Below are 17,392 nucleotides of genomic sequence, written 5' to 3'. Positions count from 1 at the left end.
AAACTAGACACTGTGTGGAACCCATCCACCGCACTGGAAGTTTCTTCTGGCTCAGGGAGTAGAGTTTGGATCTCCAGGGAGTGGTGGAGGGATGTTCAGAGCCCTCTATTTGTAGTAGACAAAATGTACTTAATGCCACACAGTTTTTAATTAAAAAAATTTTAAGTATATATACAACCTTGAAAAGTGCTTGTTCCTAAGTCTACGACAAAATACAACTATGAAGCCAGCACCCAGAGAAACAGAATCTTAGCTACACACAAAAAGCACCTTTTTGTATTTTGTAGGCAGCTAGAGGTCTCTGTTTTTGTTGTTGTTGATTTCTACTTATGGCGACCCCAAGTATGTCAGAGTAGAACTGTGCTCCATAGGGTTTTCAGGGCTTAAGAAGTACCTCTTGGCCCTGTTTCCAGTTACCACCTCCTGAGGTAACCACTATTCTGACTACAAACAGTTGTTGAACTCCAAACACCTATGTTGACTCCAAACACACATTGAACTTTTTGTTCAGTACGATTTGAGATTCAACCATGTTGTTTCACATAGTTCCAGTTTTTGGCTAAGAATAGTGCTTCCAGGAACACGGTGGTAAACTAAACCAAACTAGTTGTCATCAAATTGATTCAGGCCTCAGCAACCCAATGTGTTTCAGAGTAGAGCTGTGTTCCATAGGGTTTTCAATGGCTGTGATCCTTCAGAAGTTGCTCTTCGGCCCTCTCTTCTGAGGTGCCCCTGGGTGGATTTGAACCTTCAAACTTTTGGTTAGTAGTTGAATGGTTTACTGCACCTCCCAGTGACTCCTGAACATGGTGGTATAGGTGTTCTAACAAATATATGAACATACTGTGCTGGGTACATAGCTGAGAATGCAACTACTGAGTCACAGGGCATAAAAACAGTGGCGTGGACACCTGATCACTAACTTCATGAGGGAGAAAAATCAACATCAACATCAGCCAAAGGGTGACATTTCTATGAGGCAGAGATCAGACATACCTATTCTCTCCAAACTTTTTTCTGATTTTGACACCAGCCTTCCCTACAATGGCACTTTCAACTTCTCTGCTGCATTTGGTAGTTCACTGCAATGGCCACACAGAACTACAAGACAATACACACAATTATGGGGCTTATTAGGGAAGTAACAGGTTACAATTCACGATCAGAAATGACTCAGGATACAGTTCTTTAGCTTGGACAGCTTTTTGGCCATGCCTACAGGCAGGTCCTTTCCTTGGTCCCTGGGCCTGTCCTTTGCCCTGGAGTTGACGGCTGCTGATTCTGCCTGCCCAAGTCCTGGGTGGCACAAACTGTGTTCAAACTGTTGTAGCTGGTTGTCATCGAGTTGATTCCAACTCATAGCAACCCCATTTGAGAGTAGAACTGCCCCACAGGGTTCCCTAGATCACAGGTTTTCTACAGGGCAGGTGGTGGGTTCAAACTGCCAACCTTTCAGTTAGCAGCTGAGTGCTTGAGCATTGCTCAACCAAGGCTCCTAGGAACAGGGCAAGAGGGTTATTTAGACAGGGTGGTCAGAAGCCTTCCTGAAGGGTTGGGGATTGAGCAAATGCATGAATGAAGTAAGAAAGCGAGCCATACAGAGATCTTGTTGAGTGACACTGAGTCAATTCCAAGTCATGGGGACCCCATGGGACAGAGTAGAACTGCTATATTCTAGGGTTTTCAAGGCTTGATCTTTCAGAGCAGATCACCAGGTCTATTTCCCAAGGCACCTTGGGGTGGGTTGGAACTGCCAACATTGTGGGTGGTAGTTTAGCCCTTATCCTTAACCGTTTGCGCCACCGTGGGGACTCCTTTTGGCTATTCTGGTGTCTACTGGTATCACATTATAGATTCATTGTGCATCTCCTTGATGTGTAATGAAGCAGCCCTAGTGGTGGGATGGTTAGGTACTTGGCTGCTAACCAAAGGATTGGTAGTTTGAACCCACCAGCTGCTCTGCAGGAGAATAATGTGACAGTCTGCTTCTGTAAAGATCTACAACCTTGGAAACCCTACGAGGCAGTTCTACTGTCCTATAGAGTCACTATGAGTTGGAATTGACTCGACAGCAATGGGTTTTATTGGTTGGATGTGTTGAGCACATGATCATTTACTTACTGGCCATTTGGGTCTTTTCTTGCAGAGTGCCTAGTCAAGTCTTTCCTCCTTTTTATTGGTTCATTGATTTGTTACTGCTTTCAGGGAGTCTTTATATTTTTCTTTGTGAATCCTGTGTCAGGTGTATGCAGAGTGAGTATCTTCTCCCAATCTCTTCCTTGCCTTTTCACTATATGAACAGTATAATGGTGTCAGTTGATGAACAGAACTTTGTAATTTTGAAGAAGCCCAATTTCTTAATTTTTCATTTTGTTTAGTCTCTTTTGTGTATTAGGAAATCTTTATTTAGCATGAAGTTACCAAGATAATCTCCTATGTTCTCCCCTACAGGTTCAATAGTCCTTTTCTAAACTCACTGCATCCACAGATCTTCCTCTTGTAAGAATTCACTAATGACACTAATGGTAATGGCCATAAAAACGACAATAGCTGATATTTATTGAGTTTACACAATGTTTCAGACACACTTTCAAAGAGTTTACATGTACCAGACTCACTCAATTACAACAGCAATTTTTGTTAAGCATAATTATACTCATTTTACAAATAATGCACAGCGGTAATACGGAGTTTGCTCAGTGTCTCACAGGGAGTAAAGAGGCGGGGATTGTAGTGTTGACAGGTAGGATATGGACCACGACTAAAAGCGTTCCCACAAGTATTACATTAGCAGGGTGATTCTCTATAATGTATCAGCTGAAGTTCAACAAGGATTGAACGTACTGGAAGGTTTCCATGCATTCATTAAGCTAACCTATCCAGTAAAAAACACATACACTGAGTATATTGTGATCACGAAGAAACTGTGACTTCTCCACACTCCACATTTGTCTCTAGTATGACTACTCTGATGTTCTGTAAGCAGAAGAGTGACCAGTGAAGGTTTTCTTATGTTAAACTATATCATGAATTTTCCTTGTGTCGAGGAAAGCATGACAGTTGTATGGAAGTGTTCTGACACTTTTTATGCAGATTTTTCACCAGTATGAATCTTCTCTACACTCCACATTTGCCTCTAGTATGACTACTCTGATGTTCTGTAAGCAGAAGAGTGATCAGTGAAGGTTTTCTTATGTTAAACTATATCATGAATTTTCCTTGTGTTGAGGAAAGCATGACAGTTGTATGGAAGTGTTCTGACACTTTTTATGCAGATTTTTCACCAGTATGAATTTTCTCATGTTCTGAAAGTTGGCTTACATTACTGAATGCCTTCCCACACTCCTTACACTCATCGGGTTTCTCACCAGTATGAATTTTCTGATGCTGTATCAGTTGATGGCGATGACCAAAGGCCTTCTCACATTCATCACATTTATGGGGTTTCTTACCTGTATGGATTCTCTCATGTTTAACAAGGCTTGACCCATAAATAAAGGCCTTCCCACATTCCTTACATTTATAAGGTGTTTCACCAGTATGTATTCTCTCATGCTGAGTAAGGTGATAGCCACAATTAAAACCCTTCCCACACTCTGTACACTTATACGGCTTCTCACCTGTATGAATTCTCTCATGTTTGACAAGGCTTGAACCCCAGCGAAAGGCCTTCCCACATTCCTTACACTCATGAGGTTTTTCACCAGTATGAATTTTCTGATGTTGAGTAAGATAATTTACACGAGTAAAGGCCTTACCACATTCTTGGCACTCAAAGGGCTTTTCCCCAGTATGAATTCTTTTATGTTGAACAAGGCTCGAACCACAAATAAAGGCCTTCCCACAATCTTTACATTCATAAGGTTTCTCACCACTATGAATTCTCTTGTGTTGAACGAGTTTATACACACGGCTAAAGGTCTTGCCACAGTCTTTACATTCATAGTCTTTCTCACCAGTGTGAAATCTCTGATGCTGAGTGAGTTCATCGCCACGCCTAAAGGCCTTCCCACAGTCTTTACATTCATAGGGTTTCTCACCTGTGTGAATTCTCCTATGAATCACAAGGCTTGAGCCCCACCGAAAGGCCTTCCCACAATCCTTACATTCATACGGTTTCTCACCAGTATGGATTTTCTGATGCTGAGTAAGTTGATTGCCCCAACGAAAGGTCTTCTTACAGTCTTTACATTCATAGGGTTTCTCACCAGTGTGAATTTTCTGATGTTGAGCAAGCTGATAGCCGCGACTAAAGGCCTTCCCACATTCCTTACACTCAAAGGAATTCTCTCTATTATGAGGTTTCTGAGGTGGTCTACCAGGGGTACTTTCTCTACAGGCGGGTGTTTTTTTACAGTTGATTATCATTTGACGGAAATCTCTCTCTTTTTGGGCTGGTGGTGCCTCTAACTCACCTGTACGCTTCCGGTCAGGGCCAAGAGATTTACTTTTTCGATGTGCATTCCACTGGGAAAAATTTATTTCATAAATGTTCTTTTCTGTAGGCAAACCCTCGGTCTCAAAGGCTGACACCAAATCTGGAAAGAAATAATGTATTTTGTGTCCTTTCAAGGAAAGCCACCACCATCACAACAATGACCAAAAAAGAACAAAACCTAGACACAAACAACTTCTTCTCTAGTAGAAGACAAAATTCTCCAGCAGAATAAATGTGAATCTCCTAGGGATCTTGTGAAAATACAGATTCTACTTCTGGCGCCACAAAACTTAACTAGAAAGCATTGGAAGCATTCATGCTAAAGTCGAACAAGAAAACCATAGTATTATCCTTATGACTCCCTATTACAGTTGTCGCTAGGTGCTGTCAAGTCAATTTCCACTCATCCACTCATGCCAACGCCATGTGACAGAGTAGAACTGCCCCATAGGGTTTTCTAGGCTGTAATCTTTACAGAAGCAGATTGCCGGGTCTATCTCCAGCAGAGCCTCTGAGTGGGCTGAACCTTTCAGTTAGCAGTCGAACACTTAACCATTTACACCACCAGGGCTGATTTTGCTTCCTATTAGCTGACATAATTAAGCAAAAGAAATCAGAGGTGTAAACCTCAAAAATAAAGTTGAAAAATGAGCACAATTTGGAGAAGATATGATGACATACCTGGAAAACTCAAGAAAACAAAATACAGAATTACTGCAAAAAATATGAACGTGCAGTTGGGTAGTTGTGTATAAAATAAATATTCTAAAATTTATAAACATATATATATAGCTAACATAGTGATCAGTTATTCTGGATAAAAAGACCAATACTGAAAAGCGACAAAAAAGACAGTATGTAGTATAAAACTTTTTAAGAAATACGGAACACCTACGAGGACAAGCTTAGAATAATCTGTGCATCAGTAAGGACACTAGCTGCAATGGAAAGAAAAACCATCAAACATATTTAAATCTATAAGCTCATGATGACCACTTCTGGAACATGCTAGGAAAAAAAAAAAAGTTGCCGTTAATTCCAACTCATGGGTGTCAGAGTAGTACTGTGCTCCATCGGGTTTTCAATGGCTGATTTTTTTCAGAAGTAGATCACCAGGCCTTTTTTCTGAGGTGCCTCTGGGTGAAGTCGAACCTCTAATCTTTTGGTTAGCAGCTGAGCATGTTAACTGCATGCTAGGAAATTAACCCTTTATTATAAAAACTTGTAATTAAAGAAGAAAAAAAAGTTATCTTTCTTTTTAAAATTTTATTTATTTTGTTGTTGTGGTGAACATACACAGCAAAACATTCACCTATTCAACAGTTTCTACATATACTATTCAGTACCACTGATTACATTCTTCGAGTAGTATTCAATCATTCTCACTCTTGTTTTAGGATTTGTTCCTCCCCTATTAATAGAAACTCACTGCCCCTTAAGACTCCTATTTAATCTTCCAAGTTGCTGTTGTCAATTTGATCCCATATAGTTTTCAGAAGAGCACAATGCTCAGGGTAGACATTTTTACTAGTGAAACTAAACTATTGTTTGGTTTTAAGAAGAAGTCAGGGGATATTTTTGGTTTAAGATTTAATTTTTTTTTTCAGGGCAAAAGTTTCAGGGGTTCATCCAGCCTCCATGGCACCAGAAAGTCTGGACCAAAAAAAAAACCAAACCAAACCCACTGCCGTAGAGTCAATTCCAACTGATAGCAACCCTACAGAAAGTCTAGAGTTCTTAAAAATTTGAAATTCAGTTGTGCATTTTCCCCCTTTTGATCAGGATTCTAGTTTTATCTTCTTATCCAAATATAAACTGCGCCAATGCAGGAACAAAGTAGCAATGAGGCAAAGTTTGTCTTTAAGGAATCATTACGGAGAATACACGAAGAAGCAATGATAGAATATCACCATTTTGAACCCCAATGAAATACTGAATCTTGGCACTCAGTATCAGTGATTGTTAACATCATAAAATAAGGGATAATTAGCTATTAGGTGTCTTGTGATGAAAGAATCGAACAGATGGAAAGACAGGAATCCTTACTACCAAATAATAAAGGAAAAAGAAAAAAAGCAACTGAACCTAGGACAAAAGGCAACTTTCAGAAACTAGCCACAACAGAGAGTCACGTTATCTACATCCTTCCTACTCAAGGTGTGGTCCACAGACCAGCGGCATCAGCAACACACGAACTAGGGGTGAAATACGAGAAGAGAAACAAGGTGAGAAGGAAATGGGGTGAAGATAAAGTTCATGGTAAGATCATTATTTCTTGAGACCATGGACTTTTTTTTGTAAATAATACCTTACTGTGTTTTCAGTAAAGGTTTACACTGCAGTTTAGGTTCCCATTCAACAATTTCTACTACGTTGTTCAGTGACACTCGTTACATTCTTCACAATGCGTGAATATTCTCATTATTTCCATTATGGTTGTTCCATTAGCATCAATCTAGTTTCTCTGCCCCCTTATATTCTCATCTTTGTTTTAAAGGAATTGTTGACCATTTGGTCTCATGCAGATGATTTTTTTAAAGGAGCACAGTACTTATGGGTAATATTCATTATTATTATTTTGAGATAATTTGTTATTTAGCTACAAGTTGACCTCAGGGGTTAGTTAGGCTGGTTCAAGGTTTGAAGAGTATCTCAGGGCAACAGTCTTGGGGAATCCTCCAGTCTCAAACAGTTCAGTAGGTCTGGGTTTTTTTTTTTTTTGGAATTTGAGGTTCTGTACCACACTTTTCTCCTATTCTATCAGGGTTCATCTATCATGGCCCTGGTTAGAACAGTCAGTGGTGATAGCTGGGCACTATCTAGTTCTTCTGGTCTCAGTAGCCTTAGACTTTTAAAGGGCACTTTCTAAACACCTTAGGGATGCACCAGATCCCCTCTCAGCTGGGCCACTTACTGTAATGCTCACCGGTCCTTGCCTAACTGGCTTTCACTTCCTCTGTACTCTTTTCTTGTCCTTTCCCTCCCAGCCATAAAGGTTCTCTCCCTGGCTTCTGTAAGATAATCAAATTTGACTTAGAAAGGAAATGCCCTGCTTTCAAGAAATGCCACATGACGCAGAAAACAAATTTTTAACATTATAGGCAAAAAATTTTTTAAAAATATTATTTATTTTGTTGTTGTTGAGAATATACACAGCAAAACATGCACCAACTCAAAAGTTTCTAAAGGTATAACTCATAGACATCAACTACATTCAAGTTATGCAGCCATTCTCTCTTTCCTTTTCTGAGTTGTTTCTCTCCCCCATTAACATAATCTCACTGGCCCCTAAGCTTCCTATCAAATCTTTCAAGTTGCTGTTGTCACTTTGATCCCATATAGGCCTTAGAAGAACACAATGCTCAAGGCAGACACTCTTTACTAGTTAAGCTAAACTACTGTCAGTTTTAAGAAGACTTCAGGGAATATTTTTGGATTAAGGTTTTAAGATTATCAAAGGGCAATAGTTTCAGGGAGTTGAAAATTTTTTTGGTTGAGCCTAACCCAAATTTTAAGGAGTCCCTGGTGGTGCCAGCAATTAAGAGCTTGACTACTGGCCTAATAGTTGGTGGTTCAAACCACCCAGAAGTGCCTGGCTATCTGCTTCTGAAATGTCACAGCCTTGAAAGCTCTATGGAGTAGTTCTACTCTGCACACATGGTGTCACCATGAGTCAAAATCGACTTGATGGCAACTAACAATACCACATATGTTCTTTGGGGCAGGAACTCACCCAGGGAGACCAGGTTGCTGTAGTTCTCCAACATCACATCCCAGTATAGATCCCTCTGAGCAGTGTCCAGGCATGCCCACTCCTCCTGAGAGAAGTCTACGGCCACATCTGCAAACGTCACCAAATCCTGAAAACACACACCCACATAATACTGAGGAGGTGAAACGGAAGTTTCAAGACAATGGAAAGGGGAGGAAGGGGAGGGCCATCAGGACATGTGACTGAGGCAGAACTCCTACATGCTACTGAAGAACCCCCCAACGCCCGCCTGTCAGTCTGTTGTACTGTGGTGGCCTGCAAGATGCTATGATGCTAGAAGCTATGCCTCCGGTATTTCAAATACCAGCAGGTTCACCCATGATGGAGAGGTTTCAGTGGTGCTTCCAGACTGAGAGTCTAGGAAGAAAAGCCCGGCCATCTACTTCCAAAAGTTATCCCATGAAAACCTTATGGATCACAACAGAACACTGTCCAATATAGTGCTGGAAAATAAGCCTCCTAGGGTGGAAGGATCTTGAAGATGGTGCAGGATCAGGCAACATCTCATTGTTATAGGTAAGGTTGCTGTGAGTCAGGGTTGATTGGACAGCAACTGACAACACAACACTGTTGAGAACCCTACTGCTGCAGAGAAAATCACCTGTGCACTGTAGAATTCTTGAGTACCCAAATGTGTCAGGGAACAGATAAAATCATTCCATTTTTCTTCCCGTTTACAAGCACAGAGTCTGGTATGTGTCTCTCCCATAAAGTCCCACAAGCATGGATTCCTACAGCATCTTTTTTCCCTCTAAGGGAAAAGAAAAGAAATCCTGGGATTGTTCCCCAAATGTAATCTAAAACCTTTTATCTTAGAAAACTGGGTTTGCGTGTTGGAATGTTTTCAAGCCTCAATTTCATCATGATGCCAGGTTACATTTTAAGCGGTCTTCCTCTGTAATGCCAAAAGCATTTGATTCCACTGTATGGATAAATCAGACTTAAATTTTCTCTTATAGTTACATGTAGGTTAAACATTTAAGGTTTTCGCCAGTTCTGGTTATATCTGGTCACATACTACTTCAGTATTAGATGGTTTTGTTACCTGTTACCATCCACCACCCCTGCCTTTTATTTGTTCATGATTTAGAGGATAAAACAAAATAACAACAAGAAAACCCAAACCTGTTGCAGCTGATTCCAACTCATGGCAACCCCATGTGTTACGGAGTAGAACTGCTCCACTGGGTTTTCTTGACTGCGATCTTTTTTTTAAGATTCCATTTTGTTTTCTATTAAAAATGTTTCAACAAATAATTTTTGTGGAAATTCCCATGCTGAAAATATATTTGTGTAGGTGTTTTCATTTAAAATACAATTTTTATTCATTAAAAAAAACTATTGTTCTTTTGGTGAAGGTGTATGTAGGATTTCTGGTTCCCATCTAACAATTTCTGTACAAGTTGTTCAGTACCATGGCTACATTCTTTTCTCTTTTTAAAAAAATTTTATTGTGGAAGTTTACAGAGCAAATTAATTTCTCATTCAAAAATTTATAAACAAATTGTTTTGTGCCATTGGTTGCAATCCTCACTCCCCTTTCCCATTCGGGTTCCCGGTGTCCATTTTTCCAGTTTTTCCCTCCCTTCCTGCCTTCCCATCTTTGTTTTTGGGCAAGTCTTGCCCCTTCAGTCTCATATATGTGATTGAACTAAGAAGCATGTGCCTCACGTTTATTATTATTTTATAGGCCTGTCTGATCTTTGGCTGAAAGGTGGACTTTGGGAGTGACTTCAGTTCTGAGTTAGCAGCGTGTCCAGAAGCAATGGTCTTGGGGGATCCTCCAGACTCTGTCAGACCAATAAGTCTGGTCTTTTTTGTGAATTTGAACTTTGTTCTACATTTTTCTCTTGCTCTGTTCAGGACCTTCTATTATGATCCTTGTCAGAGCGGTCAGTGGTGGTAGTTGGGCACCACTTAATTCTTCTGGGCTCAGGCTGGTGGAGGCTGTGGTTCACATGTATTAGTCCTTTGGACAAACATTTCACTTCTGTCTTTGGTTTTCTTCATTCTCCTTTGGTCCGGATGGGATGGGACCAACAGATTTATCTCAGATGCCCACTCGCAAGCTTTTATGACCCCAGACAGTACTCACCGAGGTACGATGTAGAATATTTTCTTTATGAACTATGTTATGCCAATTGACCTAGATGCCCCCCCAAGATCATGGTCCCCAGCCCTCAGCCCCAGGAATTCGGTCCCTCAAGGTGTTTGGGTGTGTCTAGGAAGCTTCTATGACTTTGCCTGGTCAAGCTGTGCTGACTTCCCCTATATTGTGTGTTCTCTTTCTCTTCACCAAAGTTAACACTTTTCTACTATCCAGTTAATGATTTCCCCTTCCCTCCCCTTTCTACTCTGGTAACTATCCAAGATGTTTTTTTCTGTGTGACACTGGCTACATTCTTCAAATGCATGAAACAGTCTCATTAGTTCCATTCTGGTTGTTCCATTTTCATTAATCTAGCTTCCTTGCCCCCTTATGTTTTGGATGTAGTCTTTAGGGAAGCAGAGCACCAGGACTTTCTTCCACAGAGCTGCTGGGTGGGGATGAAACACCAACTTTTAGGTTAGTAGCTGAGAGCTGTTTATGCCACCCAGAGACCTCAATTTAGAGGATGTTTGTTAGTTGTCACTGAGTCAGTGCTGACTAACCACAACCCTACGTACAACATAATGAAACTGATTTAGAGGACACTGGTGTGAAATGAAGGAGCCCTAGTGGTGCAGTGGTTAAGTGCTCAGCTGTTAACCTAAAGGTTGGCAGTTCAAACCCACCAGCCATTCCACGGGAGAAAGATGTGTCGGTCAGCTTCCATAAAGCTTACAGCCTTGGAAACACTATGGGGCAGTTCTACTCTGTCCTATACGGTTGTTATGACTCGGAATTGACTCGATTGTAATGGGTTTTTGACTCTGGTGTGAAATGATCCAGAGTGATGTAGAGGTTACCCAAATTCAGCAGGTCTGTTCAACAACACAATTCATTTCTGAGTTTCCTTGGCAAGAGTATGATCTCCATGTTTGTAGGCCCTAATCACATTCCTATCCAATTTTAAAAGCCTCATAAAGCCTGAGATCTTAGCACACACCAGGACGGAGATCAAAGAACATGAACATTCCCTTTCACACACCTGGAAAACAAAATCAATGAATTTTTGTTTTCTCCTTATTCAAATTGGACCAACACCTCTAATTCGTCAAACGAGAGACTCGACTCAAATATTTCCCTGAAGAGACTTCATTCCTTCAGTGCCCCAATATTACTCAAGACAAAAAAACCATCACATAAGGGATAATTAATAATGTGTTCAATGATTAAGTGACCGCTAGCCACAAAGCAGGTTGTGACCCTTGTTATGGATTGCACCACGTCTCCCCGAAATATGTGTTGTAAGCCCTAACCCCTACTTTTGTGATGTAATCTCATTTGGGAATAGGGTTTTCTTTGTTATATTAATGAGGCAGTATTAGTGTAAGGTGTGTCTTAAATCAATCTTTTTTGAGACATAAAAGAGCAGATTAGCCACAGAAACAAGGATGTACAAATGGGGAAGAGGGATGTCATGTGGAGATCTCCAAGGAACAGAAGCTGAAAAGAGATAAGGACCTTCCTCCCAGAGCCAAGAGAAAGAAAGAAAGCCTTCCCAAAGAGCTGATGCCCTAAATTTAGACTTCTAGCCCCCTAAACTGTAACAAAATAAATTTTTATTCTTTAAAACCACCCACTTGTTGTATTTCTGTTACAGCAGCACTAGGAAACCAAGATGGGACTACCTGGCATTATCCTTCACTGAAACAGGAAGTGGGAGAATTAGATGGTGCTCACTGAGATAGGAGACTTCAGGATAATGAATGAAAATATCTCCAGGGCCTGAATATCACATTTCCAGAGGAAACAGAAATACATACTTACGTGGGCCATAGTTTTAGAATTTAAGAACTGACCAGTCCTCTTTTGGTTTATTTTAGTGAAGACACAGTCCAGAGAAGCCAGAGCTAGAGGGAGGAAAAAGAGGCATTAAAACCAGGTGTGGTACACCAGTGTCCACTGCAGCGCTTTTACAAAGCCAGAAGGTGGAAACCACCGAAATGTCCACCCACAGATGAATGGATAAACAAAATGTGATGTACACAAAGGAACACTACTCAGCCATAAAGGGAATGAAGTCCTGATGTGTGTCACAATGCGGTTGAACCTTGAAGACATCCTGCTGAGTGAAATGAGGCAGTGGCAGAAGGACAAATACTGTATGATCTCACTTATACAAAATAAGCAAAAAAAAAAAAAAACCTGTTGCTGTAGAGCTGATTCTGACTCATAGTGACCCCATGTGACACAGCAGAGCTGACCATATGGTTTTCCAGGCTGTAGTATTTGTGATGGCAGATTGCCAGGTCTTTCTCCTGCAGAGCTACAGGGTGGGTTCAAACTACCAATCTTTCAGTTAGCAGCTGAGTGCTTAACTGCTGCGCCACCAGGGCTCCTTAACTGTGTGTATACCTTCCTTTATTTTAAGCTTATTAGGAGACAATTACACTCCCAAAAGACAGAAAAACTTTCTTTTTTTTTGAAGTCTTCTCTTAAACATGGAGAAAACGCTCAAGATACATTAATTTTGGATTATTTTACTGAGTAACTTTTCCGTTTCCTTTTAGTTTCCAATACCTAAACTAACTCTTTGATGTCCACATATGCCCACATGTATGGAAAAATAGCTAAAATTCCTAAATAAAGCCTTCAACAAACTCAAGTTGGCTGTTTCTTCTTATGCTAAAATATGTGCTTCTCAAACCAGCTGTTCTACCCTGTCCTACAGGTCACTGTAAGGCAGAATTGACTTGAGAGCAACAGGCTTTTAGTATTTCCCTATTTCTATCATTACCATTGCTGTCAAGATGATTCCTACTCATGGTGATCTCATGTGTTACAGAGTAGAACTGCTCCACTGGGTTTTGCCTGTAATCTTTACGGGAGATCACCAGGCCTTTCTTCTGTGGTACCTCTGGGAGGTTGAAACTACCAACTTTTAGGTTAGCAGTTGAGCCCAAACTGTTTGCACTACTTAGGGACCTTTTAAGCTTCTGTTAAGGAGAACATTTCAAGCCAAGGAAAGCAAATATTCTTAAGACCTGTAAACACAAATGATTTAATGAACAAAAAGGAAACACTTTAACCTTGATTTTAAGGTGTGTAACAATTATTTCTTCCTTCTCAGGATGCTTCTTATGGAGGACAGCTGGCCTGGGGAAAAAAGAAGGATATAAGGAAACATTATGGCCTTCCTGGAACACAGGCTATATTAGAAAATACTCTCCAGGACCGTACCTGCCCCTATCTCATACCCAAAACCAATCAGAAATAAGTGTGCACTGGGATCTGTCTAAGGAACCATGGTGGTACAGTGGTTAAGTGTTTAGCTGCTACCCGAAAGGTCAGAGATTCAAACCTGACCGCTCTTCTAAGGGAGAAAGATGCGGCAGTCCAATTCTGTAAAGATTACAGTCTTGGAAGCCCTGTGGGGCAGTGCTACTCTGTCCTCTACGGTCACTATGAGCTGCAATTAACTTGATGACAATAGGTTTGGGTTTTGGATTTTGAGATCTGTTTGAGTACTTTAAAGACTCCCAGAGATGAATCTCTAGCAACTAGAGTTCTGGAACAGGTAGCTGCCCCCTCCCTCAGCTTCCAATCAGGGACCTGATCTCCCCCCAAAACAGAATCCTACTCCCTAGACCTTTCCATCCTATCTTTCTGTAGCCTTTACGGAGCCCACTCCAGGCACTAAAATTGTCATCCCATAAAAAGCTTCGTTGGTCGTTTTCACTATAGGACCTGGGCTTTGTCTCTTTGGGGCCATTGTTTCCTGGCAGCTAAAGGCAGAGGAAGCTGCAGAGAAACGTCCAGAACCACAGGTTATACGCCAAACACCATGTTGCCATAGCAACCATGCTTACTCGAAAGGCCACGCAATGCAGCCAATTACCCACCCAGATGAAGATGGCGCTTTGCCTCTGCAATCTCCCTCCCCCGCACCAGTCACAACCTCACAGTCGCAAGCATCATATGAGACACACCCTGGCCCTGTCACATTCACATATGCTCACATAAAAGGGACGCTGCCAAGCCCTATCAATCCAACAGAAGTAAGCAGGCACATAGCTCACCAACCCCACAGAGCATACACTCAAGTACCCCACACACAGCAGAGCCAAGGAAATGCAGCCCATCCCCATCCCTCTACAAGTGGTCACACGCACATATCTCAGTAATGGGGAAACGGCCGGGCCCTGTCCTCCCCCCCGCCCCCGTGCCAACAAACACATATCTCACCAACCCAGACACGGCCAGACACCATCTCCGTCCTCCTCCTCCTCCCTCCACCACCCAGCCAGACGCGCCAACACGCACCTATCTCAGTAACAGGGACACTGGCAGGCCCCATCCCTTCCCGTGCCCCCCCCCCACAAGCGCCAACATGCACAGGTCCCGTCCCTTCCCCCTCCCCCTGCCACACGCAGCTATACGCACTTATCTTAGTAACCAAGATACGGCCGGGCACCGTCCCCCGCCCCCCACACGCGCCAACACGCACATATCTTAGTAACTGGGACACGCCCAGGCCCTATCCTCCCCCTACCCCCCCGTCACACGCGCTAACACGCACGTATCTTAGCAACCGGAACATGGTTGGCCGCCGTGCTCCGCACCCCCACACGCGCCAACACACACATATCTCAGTAACCTGGACCCGACCAACACCGTTCCCGCCCCCCACCCCCACCCCAAGCCACAAGCGCCAACACGCATGAATCTCAATAACGGAGACCTGGCCCCCGCCCCCCCTCCCCGCCGCCACAGGCGCCAACACGCACATATCTCAGTCACCAGGACTCAGCCGATCTCTGTCCACCGCCTCCCGCCATCACAGGCGCCAACACACACGTATCTCAGTAAGGAGGACCCTGCCGGACTCACTCCATCCCCCCACCCGCCATCACAGGCGCCAACACGCACATATCTTAGTAATGGGGACCCAGCTGGGCCCCGTCCCTCCCCCGCGAACCGCGCCAACACACACGTATCCGTAATGGGGACCCAGCCGGACACTCCCTCCCAGTCCCCGCCACACGCACCAACCCACATATATCTCAGTAACGAGGACCTGGCCGGACTCCATCGCTCCCTCCCGCCATCACAGACGCCAACACGCATGTATCTCCGTAACGGGGACCCGGCCGGGCCCCGTCCCCCCCCCCCGCCCCCAGCCACACCCGCTAACAGGCATATATCTCAATAACTGGGATCCGGCCGCTCTCCGTTCTCCCCTCCCGCCATAACAGGCGCCAACACGCACATATCTCAGTAATGGGAACCCGGCTGAACCCAGTCCCCCAGGTCGCACGCCCTAACACGCACATATCTCAGTAACAGTGACCCGGCCGGACTCGGTCCCCCCCTCCCCCGCCATCACAGGCGCCAACACGCACATATCTCAGTAACCGGAACCCGGTCGGGCCCAGTCTACCCCCTCCCCCCGCCACACACGCTAACATGCACATACCTCGGTAACAAGGACCTGGCCAGGCCCTGCCCCATTCCCTCCCGCCCCCACCGCCCACACACACATGGCCCGTCCCTCCACAGGCGCTCACACGTACATGCCAATAACGGGGATACGGTCCGTACCCCCACAGGCGCTCATATGCACTATCTCAGTAACGGGGACTCAGCCCGTCTTCCCACAGGCGCTCACATGCACTATCTCAATAACGGGGACACGGCCCATACCCCACAGGCGCTCACACACACGTATCTCAGTAACGGGGACAAAGCCGACCCCACCGCGCCGTCTGTCACACATACAAATGAAGTGTCGTACTTCCCCCTCAGCTGGCCCCGCCGCCAAACGCTGACGCTCGACGTTGGGCGAGGCCCGGAGCGCCTCCCTCACCGTCGCTCCTCATTGGTTCCACCTCTTCGGGGTCATCAGCCATTGGGACGCCAGAAGGGGGCGCTGAAGTGGAGGTTAGCCAGGAACGGTGTCCAGGGAAACCAGAGCACAAGGATGCTCCCAGCATACAACTCGGCACGCTTCCCATGACACCATGCCTCAGAGACCTCTGGGAAATGTAGTTCAGATCCCGAGAACCTTCAGCCCTCGAAGCACTGCCGTCCACATTTTCCCAGCCTGCAACTCGACGCGGTACCACCGGAGCTATGCCACATAGGCTTCCAGGAAATGTCCGCAATCTGGTATTTTGCAGAGCTGGAAGCAGGACTCCCCACATGCAACTTGACCTGGCACTAATGGAGCCTTGCATCAGGGACCCCTGGGAAATGCAGTCCAGACTCCACAAGAATCCACAGAGCAGGAAGCGCAGCTCTCCACATTTTCCCAGTATCCAACTCGACGCGGTACTAACGGAGCCCTGTCTCAGAGACTTCCTCGGCGTTTGAGTTTAAGCGTGAACATTCAGGTACTTCCAGGACCAAATAAAAGATGCCGCTAAAGATCCTGTGACTCAGAAACTGTGAAATGTGTTCCAGAGCAGGGACTCCTCAGAACTGGGAAGTGCGGCCTTCAGAGTGCTCTCAGGATGCATCTCCCACCGTTTTTGAAGGAGCTATGTTCTCAGAGACTTAGGAGAAATATAGTTCCGTGTAAGAGAATTTGCAAATGCTGGCATCCCTGCAGGTCATTCAGATTTCATCTAGCAAGAAACTCTGCTCACCATAAAGGACAATGCCCACACAGACTTACAGAAAATTGAAGTCCAGAGCAAGGGAAGCCCCCAAAGATAGACCGTACCTATTGCTTCCAACATTTCGGACCCCTCCATAACAGAGATTTGTCCCTGGTGGGTTCCAGGAAATGTAGGCGAGAGTCAGAGAAATTCCAAAAGCTCTGAGCCTAGCCATTCAAATTTCTCCCAGCAACACGACCCCCTTTGTCAGGGCTGTGCCCCAGACACTTCTGGGAAATAAGTCCAGGGCCAGAAAATCTTCAAGAAATGTGAGCCAGAGTCTCCAGATAGCTCCCAGCACGCTACAAGCCTGTCCCTACAGGATGGCGACCTCATGCGCAACGGAAGGAAACATGCAGCCCACAGTCATCAACTGCTGATCGGACCGTTGCGAGCCATAGTATACTCACTGGCTGATTTTGGGGAGTATATCACCA

General features: G+C 44.1%; 1 protein-coding gene across 6 annotated transcripts; it reads right to left on the bottom strand.

Annotated features, from left to right (window-relative positions):
* Positions 1-250: 250 nt before the first annotated feature.
* Positions 251-16,596, bottom strand: LOC100659319 (zinc finger protein 331). Of its 6 annotated transcripts, XM_064294215.1 has the most exons (6): positions 15,870-16,068; positions 13,386-13,452; positions 12,124-12,206; positions 9,336-11,341; positions 8,172-8,298; positions 251-4,538 (listed from the first exon to the last, which is right to left on the bottom strand). In XM_064294215.1, the coding sequence occupies exons 4-6, from the start codon at positions 9,357-9,359 to the stop codon at positions 3,268-3,270; spliced, it is 1,422 nt and encodes a 473-aa protein (XP_064150285.1). In that variant the 5' UTR covers positions 9,360-11,341; positions 12,124-12,206; positions 13,386-13,452; positions 15,870-16,068; the 3' UTR covers positions 251-3,267. The 6 variants fall into 6 exon arrangements, with proteins under 6 accessions (XP_064150285.1, XP_064150289.1, XP_064150287.1 ...); XM_064294219.1 differs by lacking the exon at positions 15,870-16,068 and adding an exon at positions 16,075-16,596 and having other exon boundaries at positions 9,336-12,206; XM_064294217.1 differs by having other exon boundaries at positions 9,336-12,206; positions 16,000-16,103.
* Between the last annotated feature and the right edge of the window lie 796 nt (positions 16,597-17,392).

The sequence above is a fragment of the Loxodonta africana genome, chromosome 11, assembly GCF_030014295.1.
Source record: "Loxodonta africana isolate mLoxAfr1 chromosome 11, mLoxAfr1.hap2, whole genome shotgun sequence".
Taxonomy (NCBI): domain Eukaryota; kingdom Metazoa; phylum Chordata; class Mammalia; order Proboscidea; family Elephantidae; genus Loxodonta; species Loxodonta africana.
This window is presented reverse-complemented; position numbering and strand designations above follow the sequence as displayed.

Excerpts from the sequence above, each read along its gene's own strand:
- LOC100659319 (XM_064294219.1), bottom strand. The coding sequence starts at position 9,359 with ATGAGTTGGAATCAGCTGCAACAG. Across the intron at positions 8,299-9,335 it reads GTTGGAATCAGCTGCAACAG|GATTTGGTGACGTTTGCAGA; the intron begins GTTTGGGTTTTC and ends GTGTGTTTTCAG. Across the intron at positions 4,539-8,171 it reads CAGCAACCTGGTCTCCCTGG|ATTTGGTGTCAGCCTTTGAG; the intron begins GTGAGTTCCTGC and ends ATTTCTTTCCAG.